Below are 19,991 nucleotides of genomic sequence, written 5' to 3'. Positions count from 1 at the left end.
GGCACCGTCGTCACCGTCGGCTATCGTGCGGAATCGCCTACATCGGCTCCTCCTTCTTGGTCAGGGGCTTGATGTCGACATCAAACTCGTTCTTGAAGTTGAACTGCGGAGCGCGAGCGGCCCGGCTTCCACCCGCAATGCGCTGCTGCTGCTGAGACGGGCGACGACGAGGAGCGCGAGGAGCGCGGGCGGCCACTCCCTGAGAGCCGGGGAGAGTGCCGACGATCGCGTTCATCTTGGCCTGTCGTCGCTGGAGGAAGGAGTTGACCGTGTTCTTCGATCGACCTATGTGGTCCGCGATGGCAGGCATCGTCCAGCCTGCTTGGCGGAGAGCGACGATCGAAGCTTCCTGCTCGGAAGTCAGACGGACGGGGGAGGTAGCGGGACGTCGAGGGGTCTGCGGCTTGCGCTCGACGATAGGCTCGATGAATGGGTCGTTCTTGATGATGGCGCCGAGATAGTTGACCGAGGATGCGTTGGAGAAGGCCGTGGGAGCGGGAGAGACCTTACGGTCGCGGATCTCCTCGTCCAGCTCGTCGATGTCGTCCTCGTCATCCGAGAGCAGGTTGATCACCTCAGGGCCGATGGTACCGTCGGAGGCGTAGCCGTCAGGGGTGAGTGTGCCATCACGCTCGCCGATGGTGGTGCCACCGTTAGTGTAGAGGCTACCATCCTCGGAGGGGAGGACAGTCGGGGGAGGTGCGGCTACGACCGACATGGTTAAGAGCTAATGAGGCGCGGGATGGCGACGAAGAGATTGAAGATGTTGTGTAAAGCTGTACGATGACGGCTGGGAGCGTCTGACGATGTGTGCAGGATGGCCGAGCTGAGGTGCGAGTGTGATGGAAGGATATGGGATGGAACCGAGTGGAGTCGAGGGTCGTGAGTCGGTATGGGGAGAAGAGGGAAGAGAGAACGAGAAGGACGAGCGAACGTCGTGTTTAAGTACCGTTCAAGGCTACGAGCTTCTCGCTGTGCGTAGTCAAGCGCTCGATTGTGCGGAACGAAGTGCGGAAGCGAGCTCGCTCCCGGACCACTCGGTCTCGAAAGAGAATACATATGTCATTGACTCAGTGGCATTGCTCGGGCGTGACTACTGCGGATGAAGTCGACGCCTGCTCACAATGCATTGAGCACAAAGACACAGATCTGTCAACAACGGAGAATGACTTCACAGCACCTTGCATTTCGGAGTGTGATCAAAGGGGCACACTTGAACATTTGAAGAGGGTGATACAGGAATGCGGACAATGAAGAACGGAAGCATGAACGGAGGATGCGGGAACGAGACTCTTGAATGCGCATCAGGATGAGGAAAATGTAAGGATGATGATGTGTGGAATCAGCGATAGGAGTGCGGGTAAGGCCGACTGCGGAGAGGCGAAAGTGCCCGCATCTTCCGCGTGCGGGATCTGGTTGTCTCGTTGGGCAGCGTCCTAACGCTTCTTGGGAGGCGATTGAGCGATAAGCTTGGCAACATCAGTGCCCATCGAGTTGAGGGCCTTCTTCCTGCTGCGCTCGAGGAACTTGGACACCGTGGTGGGCTTGAGGTCGAGGGCGGCCGCAATCTCCTTGGGGCGCTTGCCGGCAACGGCCATGGTCATGATGACTTGTCGTTCCGCGTCGGTGGTCTTGCGAATGGGCCCCTTCGTGGGACTGCTCGGAGGACTGACGGAGCCGGAAGCCTCCTGCTCGGGGTCGAGCTTGGGCTCGGTCTTGGGCTCGCGCTTGCGGATAGGCTTGACCTCGTCCATAGTGGTGCGATTGAGGGAGTTGCGGGGGATAAGTACGGGAGGAGTAGGCTGAGCTTGAGAGACTTGAACAGTTCTGACGTTTGCGGAATCGACCGGGCTCTCGAGAGGAGGAGCAGTGGAAGACTTGAGAGCGAGGCAGAGGAAGCTACCGATGCAGACCACGATCGCCGAAAGGAGTGAGGCTACCACAACGATGATGAGGGCTGACGTCGTTGCGAGTGGTGAGCGGATGGCGAAGCTGAATGATAGCACAGAGGCAGAGACAGCGGAAATGGTCAGCTTATGCTGAAGACTCCTCCTGCCAGAGCTGAAGATACTCACCTCACCGATGTCCGCGAGTCAGAGTCGAGGTGGAGAACCAAGCGCTGCGACGGCGAAGAGGGACGACCGATGGCGTCAATGATGATCGCGACGACCACGAAGAGGTCTTGACGATGTTGACGAGTAGATAATGACGAATGAAGAGCAGAGGAGAAGATTTGTTGCTGATGTGCGATGCTTGAGGCCAGACCGTAAATGGGAGCTCTTGAGGGGGTAATGGAGGAAGTGAGAAAGTATGGAGGAAGGAAGGACACGAGAAGATGACGGAGAGGCTAAGGCTTTATACCTTCAGGTCGGCCGGCCGTCGAGTCTGCTGAGCCCCTCAGCGGGGAGGAAAAATGCGACGCATGTCGATCGTCCGTGCGGCGTCGATTGTTTGTCTTCCGCCTTTCGGTGAACCCGCATTTCCCGCACAATGCTTTGTCGACTGCTGCTGTTGGAATAGACTGATTGTTGCGGATGAAGAGGATCGCTGGTGATTTTGCGTTGAAGAAACACGAGGTCGCCAAAGGATAGGAGTGGAATCTCCGCGAATTCGCTGAGTGCAAGTGTTGCTATGGAGGAGTCGCGCGGCCGGGGGCTCCTCAGTCGTAGAGACTGTATAAGCTTGGTCCCGCAATCGCAGCCAGAGATCGGTAGAGGTGCGGGAAGTGATGCGGATGCGATTATGTTGCTGAGTTCTCGATTTGGCCCATGTGGAAGGCCACGAGAGTGAAAGGAGCTGCGTTGGAGGGTATTTGTCGTTGATGTGCGGGATCTCGAGATGCGAAAGGAGGTGCGCAACGAAGGTGACACGTGATGCGACGGTATGGACAACCTCTAGAGCTCGGGATCTTGCGGAACGGGAGGCACTCCGGCGGCCTTCTGCACGCGATCGAGGTAGTTCCAGACGGTCTTATAGTTCATGTCGAGCGTAGTGGCGATATCGGTCACCGCCATACCGCTGAGCTTGAGAGAGATTGCAGCTTCTTTCTTGTCCGCGTCGCTCATCTGCTCGGGAGGACTGCCGTTGGGACCAAGCTTGGCTTTGGCTTTGGCGGTGCGGTCGAGGTAGTTCCACACAGTCTTGTAGTTGACACCGATCTGGTCGGCGATCTTGTTGACGGCCATGCCGCGCATCTTGAGCGCGAGTGCGGCTTGCTTGAGAGCGGGATTGAACGTCTTCGGAGATCGGGAGGAGGGAGAGCCGGGAGAGTCAGGAGTCGCGGACGTCGTGTTCTTCTTGGGAGAAGGCGTCTTCTTGGGAGAAGGAGTCCGCTTCCTGGGGCTGGCCTTCTTGGGCGTCGTGACAGCGGTCGCATCAGCGGGATCGGACGATGGTCCGGGGGTGGAAGGAGGGGAGGTTGACATCCTTTATGGTTTGCGTTGGTGCTCTGGTGATTGGATGTTGATGCTGTTGTGAGATGATGATGTGTAGCGCTGCTGGACCGAGTGCGGATGGAGTGGAAGAGTGGAAGGAGGAGCGGAACAGGCTTCTTGCAGTGCGGACCAAACGAACCAGCAGCAGAGACTTCGCCAAGTCCACACAAAGGCCGCAAGCGTCCCGCAGAATAAGGTTTGCCGCTGTACCCACTTCATAAGATCACACTTCCGTACAATCACACGGGCTCCATTGAGTTTCGGGCTTTGCGCAGAGTTCAAGAATGATGCTATTACAAAGGGGAGCGGGACGCTTCCCTGCTTTTTGGTGATGGGATCTATAAAGCATTGACGATGAAAGAGGTATCCAGAGAGAAGGCGACAGTGGCTGAGCGTCTATGAAATGCAGGAACGGAAAAAAGGCCCGCTCATGCCCATCGACCGAGAAGGGCCATGATACCGGCACCGGTGAGCATCTCGAGGATGCTGATGATGACCTTGCGGAGGGGAGCTGTTCGCATCTTGTCGTTGAAGATGAACTCGTGTGCGAGCAGCTCGACAGTACCCGTGTAGAGCAGGATACCCGCCGAGACGGCGTCGAACGTGCCGGTGACTAGGGCAGCGGTGGTCGAGTCGCCGTTGTAGGTACGGCGCGCGCCAAGGCCAATGGCAATGCCGATCGGTGTGACGAGACCATAGAGAACGGCGCCGAGCATCGGGATCCAAGACTTGGCGATGGGGAGGAAGGCGAGACGAGCACCGAGACCAAGACCCTCGAACATCTGATGGAAGATGATGACGATAAAGAGAACGGTGAAGTCGGTTGTTGTGCCGAGCGTGATACCAATGATCATCGAGTGGAAGACAACGCCAAACTCGAGGATCATGACGCCGAGGATCTCGGATGCTTGCGTGCTCAAAGCCACCTTTGTGTCGACAGACGAGTCCGAGTCGGCCACCATCTTGGTATCGGCGGCAGTGACAGCGCCTGCAGGGACAGCGGCATTCTCGACATCGTCCGAGGAGTGTGTCTTGACTGGCGCATGGTTGTGGATGTGAGTGTGGTTGGGGTTGCCGCCGTGCTCCATGGCGTGATGATGCCCACCGGCGTGAGGGTCGTAGGCGAGCTTTTGAGCGTACTCGCTACCGACTCGGAAAGCTACGACCTCGACGACGAAGACGGCAAACATGGCGATCATGGCGAATGCGAAAGCGAAGGGGTAGTTCTGGAAGTTTTCGTTGAGGCATGGCGATCCGAGCTCCTCATCACTTGCTGCTGGTGACAAGAGGTGGATAAAGGCGGTAGCAATGATGACACCGGAGCCGAAGTACTTGGCGAAGTCGAAAGCCTCTTTGTTGATGTGTAGCCTTGGAACGCGACGTGTGAGGACGGGAAAGAGGGTCATAGCGGTGGAAGTGGCCCAGATGATGAAGATGGCGCCGATGCGGAGACCGGTGGAACCGGTACCATTGTCCATGGGACCGGTGCACTGAGGGCCTTCTGCCTCCATTTTGATGAGATGAGAGGCGGCGTAGACGGATCAGAGAGGCTGGATTGAGTGAGGGTGGTGCGAGACAGTCCAAAGACGAGTTGTTGAAAACAGACTGGTGCTTTTATCCTTGCAGAGCGGACGGGGCTGAAAGGGAGGCTTTAAGATAAGGTGAAGAGGACAGAAGCAGAAGCTTGTTTGTCGAGCAGCAAGTAGGCCGAAAAGTTGTGTGGGCAAGCAGTCAGGAGGCTAGACCAGGAACGAGATGGAAACTTTTTGTGCCGAGACGGAGTTGGAAGCGAGAGACGTGAGAGCAGGGACGTCGGTCAGCGAGGTGGACGTATCGGTAGACTAGAAGGGTCGCAGTACGCTGTCGCGGAAGCACGAGGGATGCTGCTGCAGGGTAGGCGTGGACAATGTGGATGAACCGTAGGAGGATGGAGGAAGCGAAGGAGCCGAAGGCAAACGACTGCAGCCGCGGCGGTCAAGTATGCAGGCGGATCAGGTAGCAGACGAAGCAGTTCCAGGGCTGATGAATCTTGTTTGCGCCGGGACGATGAGTGAGCTGTTTGACGAGCCAGAGCGAAGGGGTGGGGGCCACAGAAGGGAGGAGTGATAGCGAGGAAGGGGGAGGGGGGAGGAGGAGGAAGAAGGCAAAAGGCCGAGGATGAATTTTCTCCTCTTGTTTGAAATCGACGACCCTTGCAGTCGTGGGTTCTGTCGGTTTGGGTGTGCAGATGGCGACATTCTTCTGTCACTCCGCCCTTCGATTCATGGGAGCCGTTCTCTCGGATCAGACTAAGCCCACATCTTGGATGCACGAGCGAGAAAGCCGAAGTTGATGGCAATTGCCTTCGCCTCGTACAGTATCTTCAACTTTGTCTCAGCCTTGCTTCCGTCGATGAACAACCACTCTCTCCAGTCTTTCGTAGCGTCTTGCTGCTCAGTCGGTCGGTCCAGCTGTGTGGTTGTCCAAGCGTCCACGAGGGGCGATCAGGGCCACTCCGCAGTCCGAGACATATTGACCCAAAACCAAATCCAGAATTCCGTATCCGTCTCAGAAAAGAAACTTTTAAAAAAAATAGAGAGAGGGAGGACCCTTCAGGTTACACAGATTGGCCGTTGGCAGCCAAGTGGAAACGTGGTCAAGCCCGACAACCGACCACCACGCCGGTCGCGCCATGCGGATATTTCGACTGACGGTCATGTCGGCAGGTAGATCAGCCCTTCGACGCAGGGCACCATCATACGAGGCGCGTCCTGACTTACAGTAGGGGGGGTAGTGCGGACGTTGCTAGTCAATGCGACCATTCTGACTGGTCGAAGACGATGCTCTTCGGAAGGACTATGTGCCGATTCGAGTGGCTTGCATGGAAGCTCTTCGGGCCAGGCATCACCGCTGCGGAGCGCAGCGCAATCTGGTTCCCATCTCGGCGCTCGACGGTCCGCGAATCTCGAACCTTAACTGCGAGGGTCCTCATCACAATTAGTAGCAGGTTGTTAGGCCTTTGCCAACTTAGATCGGCTGAGATCGTCTGAGATTTCCGCTCTACGGGCCCCGATTAGTAAAGGTGGAGGCACGGCGGTGTATTTTTGCCGCTTAACTTATTGAGCGCATGCCGGCTGCAAATCACGAAGTTTGCTTCGGCGTCTTCTCAGGCCGTGGTGATGACACCATCGAACCACGCATCCAAAACCTGATGACAGCGACGTACGGAACATCCTTCCCATCTACCAGCAGTCTTCGCATTTTCGTCTTCAAATACTGGTCAACACCCAGCAAAAGCATACGCAAAGATGGTGGGCACGATCCTCGACTTTGAATGCGCCGTCATCACCGGCGGTGCGGGCGGCCTAGGCTATGCCATGGCCGAGTACTTCCTCTCGCTCAACAAAAAAGTCATCCTCGTGGGCCGGACCGAGTCGAAGCTCGCTGAAGCGTCCAAGAAGCTCTCCAACGCGCCCTACTACGTCCTCGATACGGGCAGCGTGAAGGACATCCCGGCGTTCACAAAAAAGGTGCTGTCCGAGCACCCGGAGGTGGACTGCCTGATCAACAACGCCGGTGTACAGCGACCCTTGGAAGTCCAAAACCTCGCGCTCGACAAGGTGGACAACGAGATCGACATCAACATCCGTGGTCCGGTGCATCTCGCGACCGCCTTCCTCGACCATCTCAAGACCAAGAAGCTGGGCGTCATCGTCAACGTCAGCTCCGTCCTGGGTTTCGTGCCGTACTCTATAATTAATCCCGTGTACAATTCCACCAAGGCCTTTTGTCACTTCTGGTCCGAAGCACAGCGCGTGCAGCTCAAGAACACCAATGTCAGGGTGGTCGAGATCGTTCCGCCGAGTGTGGGAACCGATCTGCACAGGGAGAGGGAGAACCCGGACGACAACAAGAAGGAGAAGGGTGCCACCAGCTCTTTGACCATCGCAGAGTTCATGGAGGATCTCGTCAAGGGTCTCAAGGCGGATCAGGATGTCATTAGCGCTGGAAGTGGCATTGCGCTGGTCAAGAAGTGGGACGATGCGTTCCGAGAACAGTTCAATGGCGCCGCGGACAAGTATCAGCCAAAGTAAAGAGTGCATTGCCGTGTAGACCATTGCATCGTTCACACCTTCAGAATGGAGCAAGGCGATCCGAGCGGTGACAGTCTGTGCAAGGCTGAGAGCGGCCTGCGAAGAACGAGTGACACACTACACAGTCTTGTCATCGTGCGCTCAGTCACCAGTGCGGAAGTGGAGGAATGGATGGCAAAACAAAGTTTGACACTGCTCAAGTGCCTGCATTGTCCGTGCACGCCTGTGGACCTTTTTTTTTTTGAAGCTTCCTCAGTTTTCTGTCCGACCGGCTTGCGGCTATATAAACCTAGCGACCGTCTTGATCACCTTGTTCGCCTTCGCACACCAAGCATCGCTGTCGTCCCATCAATCACTCACCTCCAAAGCACAAACGCAATCATGTCGAAGAAGATCCTCGTAGTATTCACCTCGCACACCCAGCTGATTGGGTCGGACCACCCTACGGGCTACTACCTCCCCGAAATTGCGCACCCGTACTACATCCTCAAAGGCGCTGGCTACACGCTCGATGCAGCCTCGCCCAAGGGTGGCAAGGCCCCGCTCGACCAGTCCTCGGTCGATGCCTTCAAGAACGACGAGGATAGTGTCAAGTTCCTCAACGACTCTGAAGCCCAAGAATGGGTGTCCAACACCAAGACGCTCTCCTCCATCGACCCCACTTCGGCGGTCAGCGAGTACGACGCCATCTTCTACCCCGGCGGTCACGGACCGTGCTTCGACCTTCCCGTCGACTCCACCTCCCAAGCTCTCATCAAGGGTTTCTACGAAGCAGGCAAGCCCACCTCCGCCGTCTGCCACGCTCCCGCCGTGTTTACCGATGTCAAGCTGAGCGATGGAAGCTACCTCGTCAACGGTAAGACCGTCACGTGCTTTACGAATGAGGAGGAGGAACAGGCGGGTCTCACCAAGGCCGTCCCCTGGTTGGTCGAGAGCAGGCTCGTCGAACGAGGCGCCAAGTTCGAAAAGACCCAGCCCTGGGGCGAAAAGGTCGTGGTCGACAAGACCGGTGGCAAGCTGCTCATCTCCGGTCAGAACCCGGCCAGTGCTGCTGGGGTCGGAAAGGAGATCTTGGCCGCTCTCAAGGCTTAATTGTTGCAAACATCTCTCGATGTTATCATCATGATTCCCATGAAACGTCGTTGATTGTGCACATCGAGCGCTGTGTATGAAGTACTCGTATTGGGTGCAAGTTCTACAAAGCTGCTCGACCCCTCGTCTCGTACGGCAACAACAACATGAGTACCGCCGCAGCCATGAAGAAGCTCGCACTGACATAGATGGGCGTTGTGGGGGTTGTACCCGCATAAGCGCCCACCACAGGCGCGATCACGCCGAACACTCTCTGCGTGGCCATCGCCAACCCATCTCCCGTCCCCCTGTTCGGCGCGGGGAAGACTTCGTAGCTGATCGCGTAGAGCACGGCGTACATGGCGTTCTGCGTGAGAGACGTGGCGCAGTTCCACCCGAGCACCGCCGCGGGGGTGCGGGCCGTGGTGAAGAGGAAGAGAAAAAGACCCGTGAGGCAGGTGAAAAGGGCCATGGTGCCACGACGACCTGTGGCGGGGAGCTCGATCAGCGCAGCAGCGGCGAAAGAACCAGGGATACCGCAGGCCGCGATGATGACCAGATCGCGATACTGTTCCGCTTGGGTGGTCTCGCCTTGGTTGGCGCCGGCGTTGGCGAGGTACAGCGCAATAAAGGCGTTGTACAGTGGGTAGGCGAGCCCGATGAGACCCCACAGGAAGCAGATGAGGACCGTGTTCCATGCCATGCGAGGCGTGGAGAAGAGCGCGGTGATGTGGTGTGTGTCGAATTCTTGGAGAGAGCGACGAAGCTGGGTGAGATCCGAGACGGAGAGGAAACGGCCTTTGAAGGTGGTAGCGACTGCGGTGGGAGCGGGGACGCCGTCCGAGTCGTGCGTCGATGTGGCAAGCGGGGTGGCTGCTGTGCCGTCCTGCTTCTTCTCGGTCGTCGGTGGAGCGAAAGCACCCTTGGCCTCGGCATCGTCTTCGCGAGCGAGCTTCTTCTCGTTGACATCCACCGTGGTGATCGCCACCGTCAGTCCTTCGCCCGCCGCTTTGAGCTGCTCCAGCGTCAGCGTCGTGCTCTTGCCGTTCTGCGCCGCGATGAACCTGATCACCTCCAACGCCTCCTCGTCCCTGCCCTTGCCAATCAGGAACTTGGGGCTCTCCGGGATGGGGTAGACCCAGAACCTTGCAATCCACATCAAGAACGTCACCGCTCCCAACAGGAACCAGGTATACCTCCAACCCACGTTGGACTCCCTGGGGCAGGCATCTGCAGTCTCGCACCTGTAGTTGGTGATGAACGCCCATCCGATGAATGCAGCGAACAGCTGGCCGAAGCACCAGAAGATGGACAGGAACGTCAGGATCCACTGGTGCGTGCTTGGGATGAACTCGATGAGCATCGCACCGTCCACCGGCAGATTTCCGCCCAGTCCCAACCCCAGGCACGACAACAACCCTCCCAGAGCAACAAAGTTCGGCGCACCGCCGACGGCAATACCGAACACAGCACTGATGAACAGCGTAATGTTCCAACTTGGCCGCCTGCCAATCACATCGGCCATAAACCCCCAGAAGGTCGCGCCGATCAGCAACCCTAAATACAACGCGAGGGTGGCGAACTGAACATGCGTCGGGGAGAACTCGAGCTTGATCTGAGGCAGCGACATGGAGAGCGCCTGGAACCAGATGTTGTCAACGAACCAGCCAAAGCCCGCGAGCCAGGTGAGCCAGATCTGAAAGCGACCGAAACCGATTTCCTCCTTGATGGTGCGATTGAGCAGAGCGACCTTGCGTTCGTAGGCGCCCGAGACGCCCATCTCGTGCGCCATCCGGTGGAAGTCGGTGAGCGTCGCATCGTCTGTTTCTTGCGAGGTGCGCGTGACATCGTTGCCCGGGGAGGTTGTTGACGCGCGGTTGCGCGAGAAGATCGACCTCATGCTGAAAGTATCTGGTTGAGATGGTGGTGGGCGGGGAAGAAGGGACGGACAACGAGCGAAGTTCTTTGCTTCCTCAACGAAAGATGTGGGGAAAAAGTCGGCAACCGACGTTACACACAGCCGAGTTCGACCCTCGCGTGAGCTGGGGATCAAGCTGGCGCTGATGTTGAGCAAGCTCTGCAGCTTCACTCACCAAGCGAAGTCCGCTGTTCTTCTCATTTCAAATTGCCGGGCAGAGTGAAAAGTTTAAGCGAGGACCTCTTGAAAACTTCGCCCTGCTCGCCACTTGTTTCGCGGTGACTTCTGCCTGCCTTCTGCGTCAGAGGGCCTGTTTCACGAGTGCGATCACGTCGACCCGCAGAGATAGGGCGCTTCAGGCGTGGCATGCCAAGTCGACCGGCGAACAAGCACAAGCTTTCGAGTCTATACGAGCAAACCGTCAAGTGTAGCGGAGTCGGAGACTTTTTCCCTTTGTGCGACGCTAATTCTCCTTGACGGCGAGTTTGCCGGTGCGGCGAAGGTCTCGTTTGAGGTGTTACATTGGCAGAACGTCACGGTTTCAATCATTTTACCACCATCACACAAGGGCTTCGGCCATCCTCTCGTTCAAACGCTCATCACTCTTCATCGAGAAGACACGCGAGGGCGCTCAGCTCTGGTCTTGACGTCAGCTTGCATTGGAGGAGAATCGATTCGAAGGAAGCCTAGGTCCTAGTGTCGAACAGGCGGTCACCCGTGTCGCCCAAGCCAGGCAGGATGAGACCCTTGTCGCTCAGCTGCGGATCCACGTGGCCCACCCACACCTCGAGCCCGGGCACCGACTCGACCACATGCTCCAGACCCTTTTGCGAAGCCAGCACGCACAGGAATTTGATCTTCTCCACGGGCACGCCCCAGTCGAGGATCATTTGGATACACGCCTGTGCGTTCAGTTCAGAAAAGTTAGAGAGCATCAGCATCGCAGATCTCATGAGTGCAGAAGTAGAAGAGGCTATACTTACCACAGCAGTGCCACCGGTCGCAATGAGGGGATCGAGAATGAGCACCTGATCGACGGTGGGCGTGACGGGAAGCTTGTTGTAGTACTCGACGGGTTGTAGCGACACCTTTTCCCTGAACAGACCAATGTGCAGCACGGATGTGTTTTCGGGCAGCAGGTCAAGGCAGGCTTCAGTCATGCCCAGACCGGCACGAAGAATGGGCACGAGGCCAATGCGATCCGAAAGCTGCTCGCCTTGGAACGTGGCTAGCGGACCTTGACCTTGCACCTGCTTGACCGAGAGCGTGCGGGAGGCTTCGATGCAGAGGACGGTGGAGATGTTCCTGACCAGTGAGCGGAATTCTTTGCAGATAGAAGCAGAGGAGATGTGTCAGTAAGGCTAGACCCGGCCAGGAACATGTTCAAGACAGACTTACCCTTGGGTGATGTATCTGCCAGGCGCAGGTTCGCCAAGTGATGCGAGATCAATGGATGCGAGACGACGTGAACGTTCGACTGCGACATGGTGGCAATCGAAGCAGTCGATGAATGCTGTGATCCTCAAAATGAGGTTCGTGTTGTGATCAAGACGAGGAGACTGGGTCTGATTGACAGGTGTCGGGATGAGGACAAGCCACAACTTTCGATTCAAGCGATGTATATGTTGGTGGGCGGATGGCAGGGTAAGGCGTGCGACAGAGAGGTGCGGATGATGGTGCAGAAGAGAGGTACTGTCCAGGTCGAGATAGGGAAAGGGACGATGCGGACAGGGCGGAGTATTGATGTATCGAGAGACTCGCACAGGTACATAGCGTTTGGCCATCGGATCCTCGGAACGCTCGTCTGGACCCTGAGCCAGCTATCAGCCCATCAACCTTTATCTCTGACCGCTTTCGGCTCGCAGACGGCCGTGACCTTGTTGATCGCCTACGTCTCGTCTTCAGCTGAGCCTCATCCGACCCTCTCATCTGTACGCAGTACTCTCCACTTGGCAGCTTGCTGACAAGCTCAGAGTCCATACGTCAGGTGTCTATCCGGATGTGCGGTGGCAGCTGCAGACTCAAATGGACCCTGAAGCATGCCGCTGCGCCCGGGCCAGCCTCCGCTTTGCCTGTGCGCTGATACCGGAATCCGATGTTTCCGCCATCTCGGTACGCGGCGTAACATTCCCGTAAAAATGGCATCCGGCATCTGTTTGACCCGAACCCACTTTCCGGTCAACCGCGAGTTCTTTCAGGCGCATACCCCGCATACAAAGTCAGGGTTCGACCTCTTCCCACCTTCTTCTCATCTCATCCCACACATCTCTCAAGCGTTCATTCCAGCAAATATGTCTCAATCCAAAGAGCAGCAAAAGGCAGCCTACGAGGTGACGCTGCAGCGCCTCGATCGCATCCGCAACCATCTCGACAAGCGTCCTCGTTCGGGCCGTCTTGCTGGCAAAGTGGCCATCATCACTGGCTGTGGCAGTCTCACGGGCATTGGTCGCGCCACGGCGATGCAGTTCGCTCACGAGGGCGTCAAGCACCTCTACGTGTGTGACATTGACGATGAGAACCTGCCTTCGCTCAAGGATGCCATCACCAAGAAGTACCCGGATGTCAAGGTCACGGGCATCGCCTCTGATGCGGCGGACGAAGCTTCGGTCACCTCGATCATCGACCAGGCCATCAAGGACGAAGGTCACCTCGACATCTTTTTCGCCAATGCGGCCCGTGCTACCGGCGCCCCAATCCACGCTACCGACGTGGAAGACCTCGAGACGACGCACCACATCAACGTCACCTCGTGCTTCCTGGCCTGCAAGCACGCCTCGGAGGCCATGCGCAAGACGCACCCGACGCACAAACCCGAGCCTTCCGGTTCGATCATCATGACCGCCTCCGTCGCCGGTATCCGCTCTGGTGCGGGTAGCGTCGACTACTCGGCCTCCAAGGCAGCCGTCATCAGTCTCGCCCAGACCACCGCATGGCAGCTCTCGAGGACCAACATCCGAGCTAACGCCGTCTGTCCCGGTCTCATCGAAACCGGCATGACACTGCCCACGTTCGAGATGGCGAGGGAGCGAGGCACCGCGGGCAAGATCGGTCAACTGAACCCGACGGCGAGGTACGGCGTCGCTGCAGAGATCGCCAACGCCGTGACGTTTTTGGCGTCCGACGAGGCGACGTATGTCAACGGCGTCGCCCTGCCCGTCGACGGTGGCCTCCAGGCCAGTCTGCCCGTCGTCCCTGGAAAGTCGTACTAGACACATTCGCAACAACTGGGGAAGGTGATGCTATGCAAGTTTGTCATTTGAATGCAATGTCCGAATGCGGAAAGATGGTGTGAGGTACTATGCGTCTCTGGCGGCATCATATGCGTCTTTATCCTCCAAGAACTGGATGTAGGCCAAGGCGACGCTGATCCAGAACTCCTTTTGCAGCCCAACCGCCTGCATGGCGCTGGTTTGCAGCATCAGCTTCCCCCGCGTGTGAGAGTTCCACATCCACCGCCCGCTCTGATCTTCAAATCGAACCACTTCGACGTCCTCCCTAGCCTCAGCGTTGACAGACGGAGGATGGAGCCAGAACAGGCTGAAGCTTTTGTCCGTATCCAGCGACAGCGAGGGCCGCAGCTCGGAGGGGAGGAGGCAGTACGCCCAGCGTGCCCAGCTCTGTGTCGCTGCAGGCTGTTGCGGCGCTCGACCGTTGGTCAGCAGGAAGGTTGATGTGTAAGCTGCAGAAGGAGTGGTGGAGAAGGCGGTATTCGAAGGAAGAGTGGGCGAGTAGGGTCGATCTCCACCTGGAGAATGCGGTGAAGAGCTGGACGAGTTCGTGTTGGACGGGATTGCGAGTCGTGAGAGGGACCCTTGCTTGCGTCCTTCAGGCGGGTCCTCGTCGTCTGTCTCTGGAATCATCGGACTACGTGGAGCAGCCGACAGGGAAGGTTTGCTGATGTGAGCATGTGTGCCGGAGCCAGTGGCGCCACTCCTCCGCCTCGCGTGGCCCGCTGAAGCTGTCGTGCCCCTGTCTCGACCTGTGACTGCCACTGCGACGTCTTGCATCCCGTTCTGGGTTGCCGCATCGTGAAACTGCGCTGCAGAGCCTCTGCTTGGATCGTCGTCCGACGTACTCGTATCTGAGGTTGCTTGAGAAGCTTGCTGAGTTGGCTTGGCTACGTTGGGCACGATGCGAGGTCGGACTTGCTCTAACGCCTGCGTCCGGACTTTGGTGCTGACCGAGAACGTGAGGGGAGATCCAGCTGGGTCCGTGTCGTCTTTCGGTCCCGACCGTATTGAGATCGCTGTACCTTGTGGCAGTACAGGCGATCTCAGGTACAAATACCATCCTCTCGTCGGCCGATGAATCGACCAGCATGTCCGCTCCGTATTCGCATCGATGATGTTGTCTACGATCTCGTTGTCCTGCGTAAGCACCCTCTCGCGGAAGTAGACCGGACGCAGCGGTTGCTTGCTCGATGAAGCTTCTTGGCTGACTTGCAGTCTCAAATCGCTGATGCCCATGGAGTCGGTGTGGACGACGTAGCTGATCGTCTCTGGCCCCATTGTTCCCGAGCTGCTATCCGGATGCCGGGCGGTTTTAGGTGGGGGATATCGGTGATGCTCTTTGCGATATGAGGATGCATCTAGGTGACTCGTCGTCATGCTGGCAAGTCTGCTGCCTCCTCGACAGATGCCTCGGGTGGTGAGTGTGGTCGTGTGACAGCAAGCTGCACGAATCATGCCAAGCATGCAGTGTCGGCGAGGGGGTCGTGCGTCTGGAGGATGAAAGTGTTGGTTTCGCACGTCTCAGCTCGGTGTTCAAACCAAAAAAGTCTCCGCGTTTCAATCGTTCGCGTGGCCATTTTTCGGAGGCTGTTAGACTCGTTCGGCGGATAACGGCTCATCTGACCAGATCCTGAATCTCGAACCCACTCGACATCCCGCATCCTTCCCGCCTTCGCCCTCTTCATCTGCCACCACAACCTGCGGCAACAGAGGACATGCTCTGGGCGGTAAACAAGGCTCCAGAGCCTGTCTATACCGACGTAGCGGAGCTACCGCTCATCTTGGCCCAGCGAAAGATCACCAACATCCGCAAAAAGCAGCTCGTCAAGGCAGCCTCGAGAGACTACGACGATCCACCACCGCCGCCAAAGCCAGACGAGTGCTGCGGAAGCAGTTGCGATCCATGCGTCAAGACGCTGTGGAAGGAAGAGCTGGCGTGCTGGCGTCAGCGGTGGGGTGAGGGTGCGCAGGAGAAGCCCGCAGCCAGTGCTCTACAGAAGAAGGTTGACCCAGCAACAGAGAATAAGACGGAGAGCATACCTGGCGGCTTCGACTGGTGACCCTCAGCACTGACAACGGTAGCCTACAGACACGAGAGGCAAGAGCGACCAAGGGAGAGTCATTTTTCGACGAGGAGTACCGTGGGATGATGACCATCCCTACCAACGACGACCAAAGCTGAGTCGGAATTCCATATCGACTTGGGCGTGGCCTCGTGTGGAGCACCGACGCTTTCAAAATTTGGCCGACGGCTGAGACCTGCGGGTTCGCTTAGCGTTGTCATTCTTCTCCACTTCGATGGCCCCTTGCGTCTGCTGCACCATCTCTCATCGGCATTCTGCTCCCTTCTCTCCTCATGACCACCATCACCACTCACAGAGATCGTCGTGACCATGCCGCGATACTCTGTACCCACCGCGCTGCCAATAGCGCTCGACGACGGTGACATCTACCTCCAGTCCGTCGTTCAGGATCCCCCATCCCTGGCATCCTCCTCACGCACCTGCCGAGGCCTTGCCATCCTTGCCCATCCGCTCGGTCGCCTTGGAGGTTCGCTTGACGACCCTGTCATCACCCACCTCGCCTCTTTGCTCCTCACGCACGCCCAACTCCGTGTGGTCCGCTTCAACTCGCGCGGCGTCGGCAAGTCGGGCGGCTCCCCTAGCTGGACGGGCAGCTCCGAGTGCCGCGACTTTCAAGAGATCCTCGCCAAATGCATCGACAACTTCTGCCTCGATTTCCCGGACAGCACGGCAAGTCACCTCGTCGTTGCGGGGTACTCGGCCGGCGGGCTGTACGCGAGCACGGTCCGCGTACCCGCTGCGGTGTACGACCTAAAGCAGTTCAGGGGCGGGGGCAGGCCGCGGTACGTGCTGCTCAACTTTCCAGCGGGTGTGACGTGGGCGTTGAGCTTCTTTACGACAAGGACGTACACGAATGCGCTCAAGGGATTGTTGAGTAGCAAGGTGGTGCCTGGCGCAAGTGCGGGGCTGGTGAAGGACGAGGGTGAGGCGAAGGCCGCAGCCAGAGTAGCAGAGTCGACACCCGCGAACGACGGGGCTTTGCAAGCCGTGGCCAGCCACGTACTGGCTGTGTACGGTGATCAGGATCAATTCACGGGGATAGGGACGTACAACACCTGGACGAAGGAGTGCGGCTCGTTAGCGCCTCCACCACCAAGCACACTGGGCGGCTCCACATTTCGTCATGTTCTCATCGAAGGCGCGGATCACTTCTATCGTTCCCAAAAGGCGATGGAAGCGCTCGAAAGCGCGGTCGTGGAATGGTACGATGCATTGACAGATTAGCATCACCTTTCGAAAGCGTCTACTTGGTTCCTCGCACGACGATGACTCCGCGCGAGTGATCCACGTCGTACCTCCACCCCTCTCTGTCCAGCATCTTGGCGATCGCCGGCCGCAACACCGCGATCTGATGTGGAGAATGCCTTCCCACACCGGTAACGATCTTGAATGGCGGCGGGTTCAGCCCGGGACCCGGTCGTGAGTACCACTTTGTCACCTGCTCCCGTACGATCGACAGTGCTTCGTGCACCGTCACGCCATGCAGGTCGATGGTGTTGCTGGCAACGTTGTGCGAGGCTGTGGGCTGGGTTCCTGGACGGACCACGCCAACCGCAGCACGACGCCGGTCCTCGACCAGCGCTTGCGAGGCACGCAGAGACCAAGCGCGGGACTTGGCATCGAGACGACGCGCTTCGTCTGCGTAATGCCAGGCGATACCGCCACGACCGCCATCGCCACCCTTGCCGCCAGAGCGCACACCGCCGCGCTGCGACTTCCACGCCGAGGCAGCTTTGCGCAGCGCTTCGTCGCGGCGAAGGCGATACTCTTCGGCGACCAGACGGTACTCAGTCATGCGGCGCATGGGGTCGTAGTGCGAGGTGTGGGACGCGAGACCGCGCTCGGCAGCGACGGGGTCGTCAAAGAGGTCATCCGACGCAGCGCCGCCGACAAAGGCCGAGCTGGCGGGAAACACGGAGGCGACGGCCGAGCCAGAGCGCAAGGCTGCTGCTGCGCCCGACACTGGACCTGGCGTCTTGCGACCAACGATGTTCGAGTACACGCCGCCGGAGCCCGTGCCCGCGGTGGACTTGGCCAGAGCCGCCTGCGATGGCGTCGGGAAGGTCCGCGCGAACTGCCCCTCGCCAGCTGCTGCATCGATGGCGTAGCCGCGCGCGCTGGCTTCGACACTCTTGGGCACTTCGGCTGCACCGAGCTCCTTCAACCTGCCCATCGGATCCAGCGCGTCCGCTTCCCCGACTTCGCGCTCCACCAGCAGCTGCAGCTGCATCAGATCCAACGCTGCGTCCTGTCGACCCTTTGTCGCTCGCAAGGCTTTGCTTGCTGTAGCTGGTGTCGTCGATCCGATCGCAGCGATACCGTTTGCGATGCGTTCCGCTGTGCCCGGCGGTGCGTCACCCGCTTCGTCAAGATCGGTCAGCGACGGATACTTGTCCGACTCTTGCTCCAAGAGCCGTGCAAAGCAGACTGCGAGGTTGAAGGAGGACGCATTGTAGACGGAGGTCACCTTGATGGGTTCGATGTCGAGCAGCGTCGAGAGCTGCGAGAGGACCGACGAGGTGAGCAGCCATTGATTGTCCGAAACGGGTCGATCTGCGTCTGGGTCTCTGGCGGCTTCTTCCTCTTCTGCTGCGAGCTTGGCTGCCAGCTGCTCGTCTGTCAATCGAGGCAGGGGGGATGCGCTGCGCGACTTGGCTGGTTGTTGTTGCTGCTGCACCTTTTTAAGAAGATTGGAGGAGGCGCCTCCATGGCGCACATCGGTGAGGTTGACCGTGAGCTTTCCTTTCTGCTTGCTGTCTGCCGCGGTTGGAGCCAGCCCGTCGGCAAAAGAACGCTGTTCTTGCTGCAGCCTCTTGCGCGCAGCTCTGCGCTTCTTGCCCCGTAGATTTGAATCTTCAGCTCCGTTTGTAGATAGCCCGTGGGCGAGCGCTTCGTAATCCAACCCGCCTCCTACTTTTCGTGGCGTGCTCGTGCCCGAGTCCGACACTTGAGCGGCTGTGGCACTGCGTGCGTCCTCCGCCTCGATCAAACCGATGGTCATGATCGTATCCACCGTCGGTTGTACATCTCCATGCGAGTCGTCCAGCGTCTCTCTGAGGAACTGCACCGTCCGCGACGGAAACGCATGCTGAAGAAACACCACCGGGTCGAAGGTGTCCTTATCCACGAACCTCTTTCCTCCATTCAAGCTCGCTTCTCCTTTGGCAAGAGCAGTCGGATCGACCTCGCCCGCCCCGGCCAGCGCACCCACCCTCTCCGCCTCCTCGCTTTCGAGATCCACCAACTTGCCCGCTGCCCCCTCGTGGGTGGACAGGAGTCTGTGCCCCGGCTGCTCCTCGCCATCCGACACGCCGGCCTCCTCGTCGGTCAGGTGCAGATTGTCGGGATCTAGGGAGGACTTGTCGACGAGCGACCACTCGTGGAGGAGCCGCTCGACGGTTGCTGCGTCGGCGGCGGTGGTGTGGGGCGACGAAGGGGTCGTGCTGGGCGTTGCGATGGTGCTGTCCGTGCTGCCGGTCGTGGTCGAGCCCCGACTGGCACTAGTGTCCACCGTATCGGTGCCGTCGGCGCGAGTGAGCTTGCCTCCAAATGCACGACGTCGAGCCACCGATCCAGTTGCCGGAGCGGTGCTTGTTTGATTGAATTTGTCTCCATTCCGCGTTGTTTCGGGCAGGGGAGGAGAGTCGGCTGTGGTGTCCGTGTCCGGAAGGGCAGCAGCTGCGAGCGTCTCGCACACCTCTTTGGCGCTTTGAAGCGTCTGACCTGGCTCATGGGCGATGGCCGCTACCAAGGTCGTGTCGAGCGGCGGGCAGAAGAGCTCGCTGAGCCGCGATTGAATCTCGTCCGGCGACATGGAGGGCGACGTTCCAGGGGTGATCAGGAGGTTCCGGGTAGTGTTCCTTGGGTTCAGAGATCCATGACCATTGCGTTGAGAAAGTAAGGAGGGTGCGATGAAAGGAACGACAGAATGCGAAGAACAGACAATGCGAGGTGGGAAGTGTATGCTTTGGTAAAAGAGTCGGTACGGATACGTCAGAGCCAGTGTCCAACACACACACGCTTTTCTTCTTGACATGAGCGTGCAGCTGCACGGCAAACAAGCGCAGACGTCCCTCGTGCCTGTCAACGGCGTTTTGCCTCAAAAATCTCCACATTCGAGCGGAATGCCTCAGATTGTGAGATCGGAAGAAGAGTGAGCAGCAACGCGCAAAAATCGATGC

General features: G+C 58.3%; 12 protein-coding genes across 12 annotated transcripts; 5 read left to right on the top strand and 7 right to left on the bottom strand.

Moving 5' to 3' along the window:
• Positions 1–37: 37 nt before the first annotated feature.
• Positions 38–718, bottom strand: PSEUBRA_000108 (Transposase IS30-like HTH domain protein; the record flags this gene model as incomplete). The annotated part of the gene is made up of 1 exon (XM_059464308.1): positions 38–718. The coding sequence occupies one exon, from the start codon at positions 716–718 to the stop codon at positions 38–40; it is 681 nt and encodes a 226-aa protein (XP_059321029.1).
• Positions 719–1,436: 718 nt separating this feature from the next.
• PSEUBRA_000107 (Transcription regulator LuxR, C-terminal) lies at positions 1,437–3,425 on the bottom strand (the record flags this gene model as incomplete). Its single annotated transcript, XM_016435723.2, has 3 exons — positions 1,437–1,992; positions 2,076–2,119; positions 2,919–3,425. The coding sequence occupies 3 exons, from the start codon at positions 3,423–3,425 to the stop codon at positions 1,437–1,439; spliced, it is 1,107 nt and encodes a 368-aa protein (XP_016294716.2).
• Positions 3,426–3,862: 437 nt separating this feature from the next.
• Positions 3,863–4,945, bottom strand: PSEUBRA_000106 (Zinc/iron permease; the record flags this gene model as incomplete). Its single annotated transcript, XM_016435726.1, has 1 exon — positions 3,863–4,945. The coding sequence occupies one exon, from the start codon at positions 4,943–4,945 to the stop codon at positions 3,863–3,865; it is 1,083 nt and encodes a 360-aa protein (XP_016294715.1).
• Positions 4,946–6,721: 1,776 nt separating this feature from the next.
• On the top strand, positions 6,722–7,507 carry PSEUBRA_000105 (Short-chain dehydrogenase/reductase SDR; the record flags this gene model as incomplete). The annotated part of the gene is made up of 1 exon (XM_059464307.1): positions 6,722–7,507. One exon carries the CDS (start codon positions 6,722–6,724, stop codon positions 7,505–7,507), a length of 786 nt encoding a protein of 261 aa, XP_059321028.1.
• A 381-nt stretch (positions 7,508–7,888) lies between these two features.
• Positions 7,889–8,599, top strand: PSEUBRA_000104 (ThiJ/PfpI; the record flags this gene model as incomplete). The annotated part of the gene is made up of 1 exon (XM_059464306.1): positions 7,889–8,599. One exon carries the CDS (start codon positions 7,889–7,891, stop codon positions 8,597–8,599), a length of 711 nt encoding a protein of 236 aa, XP_059321027.1.
• A 103-nt stretch (positions 8,600–8,702) lies between these two features.
• PSEUBRA_000103 (Major facilitator superfamily) lies at positions 8,703–10,478 on the bottom strand (the record flags this gene model as incomplete). The annotated part of the gene is made up of 1 exon (XM_016435727.1): positions 8,703–10,478. One exon carries the CDS (start codon positions 10,476–10,478, stop codon positions 8,703–8,705), a length of 1,776 nt encoding a protein of 591 aa, XP_016294714.1.
• Positions 10,479–11,182: 704 nt separating this feature from the next.
• Positions 11,183–11,982, bottom strand: PSEUBRA_000102 (uncharacterized protein; the record flags this gene model as incomplete). The annotated part of the gene is made up of 3 exons (XM_016435734.1): positions 11,183–11,398; positions 11,480–11,820; positions 11,895–11,982. The coding sequence occupies 3 exons, from the start codon at positions 11,980–11,982 to the stop codon at positions 11,183–11,185; spliced, it is 645 nt and encodes a 214-aa protein (XP_016294713.1).
• Positions 11,983–12,787: 805 nt separating this feature from the next.
• On the top strand, positions 12,788–13,705 carry PSEUBRA_000101 (Short-chain dehydrogenase/reductase SDR; the record flags this gene model as incomplete). Its single annotated transcript, XM_059464305.1, has 1 exon — positions 12,788–13,705. The coding sequence occupies one exon, from the start codon at positions 12,788–12,790 to the stop codon at positions 13,703–13,705; it is 918 nt and encodes a 305-aa protein (XP_059321026.1).
• Positions 13,706–13,792: 87 nt separating this feature from the next.
• Positions 13,793–15,004, bottom strand: PSEUBRA_000100 (uncharacterized protein; the record flags this gene model as incomplete). Its single annotated transcript, XM_059464304.1, has 1 exon — positions 13,793–15,004. The coding sequence occupies one exon, from the start codon at positions 15,002–15,004 to the stop codon at positions 13,793–13,795; it is 1,212 nt and encodes a 403-aa protein (XP_059321025.1).
• A 437-nt stretch (positions 15,005–15,441) lies between these two features.
• On the top strand, positions 15,442–15,786 carry PSEUBRA_000099 (Oxidoreductase-like, N-terminal; the record flags this gene model as incomplete). Its single annotated transcript, XM_059464443.1, has 1 exon — positions 15,442–15,786. One exon carries the CDS (start codon positions 15,442–15,444, stop codon positions 15,784–15,786), a length of 345 nt encoding a protein of 114 aa, XP_059321024.1.
• A 333-nt stretch (positions 15,787–16,119) lies between these two features.
• Positions 16,120–17,034, top strand: PSEUBRA_000098 (uncharacterized protein; the record flags this gene model as incomplete). The annotated part of the gene is made up of 1 exon (XM_016435754.2): positions 16,120–17,034. One exon carries the CDS (start codon positions 16,120–16,122, stop codon positions 17,032–17,034), a length of 915 nt encoding a protein of 304 aa, XP_016294712.2.
• Positions 17,035–17,053: 19 nt separating this feature from the next.
• On the bottom strand, positions 17,054–19,624 carry PSEUBRA_000097 (Smr protein/MutS2 C-terminal; the record flags this gene model as incomplete). Its single annotated transcript, XM_016435715.1, has 1 exon — positions 17,054–19,624. One exon carries the CDS (start codon positions 19,622–19,624, stop codon positions 17,054–17,056), a length of 2,571 nt encoding a protein of 856 aa, XP_016294711.1.
• Positions 19,625–19,991: the final 367 nt, after the last annotated feature.

The sequence above is a fragment of the Kalmanozyma brasiliensis genome (assembly GCF_000497045.1).
Source record: "Kalmanozyma brasiliensis GHG001 unplaced genomic scaffold PSEUBRA_SCAF1, whole genome shotgun sequence".
NCBI classification, from domain to species: domain Eukaryota; kingdom Fungi; phylum Basidiomycota; class Ustilaginomycetes; order Ustilaginales; genus Kalmanozyma; species Kalmanozyma brasiliensis.
This window is presented reverse-complemented; position numbering and strand designations above follow the sequence as displayed.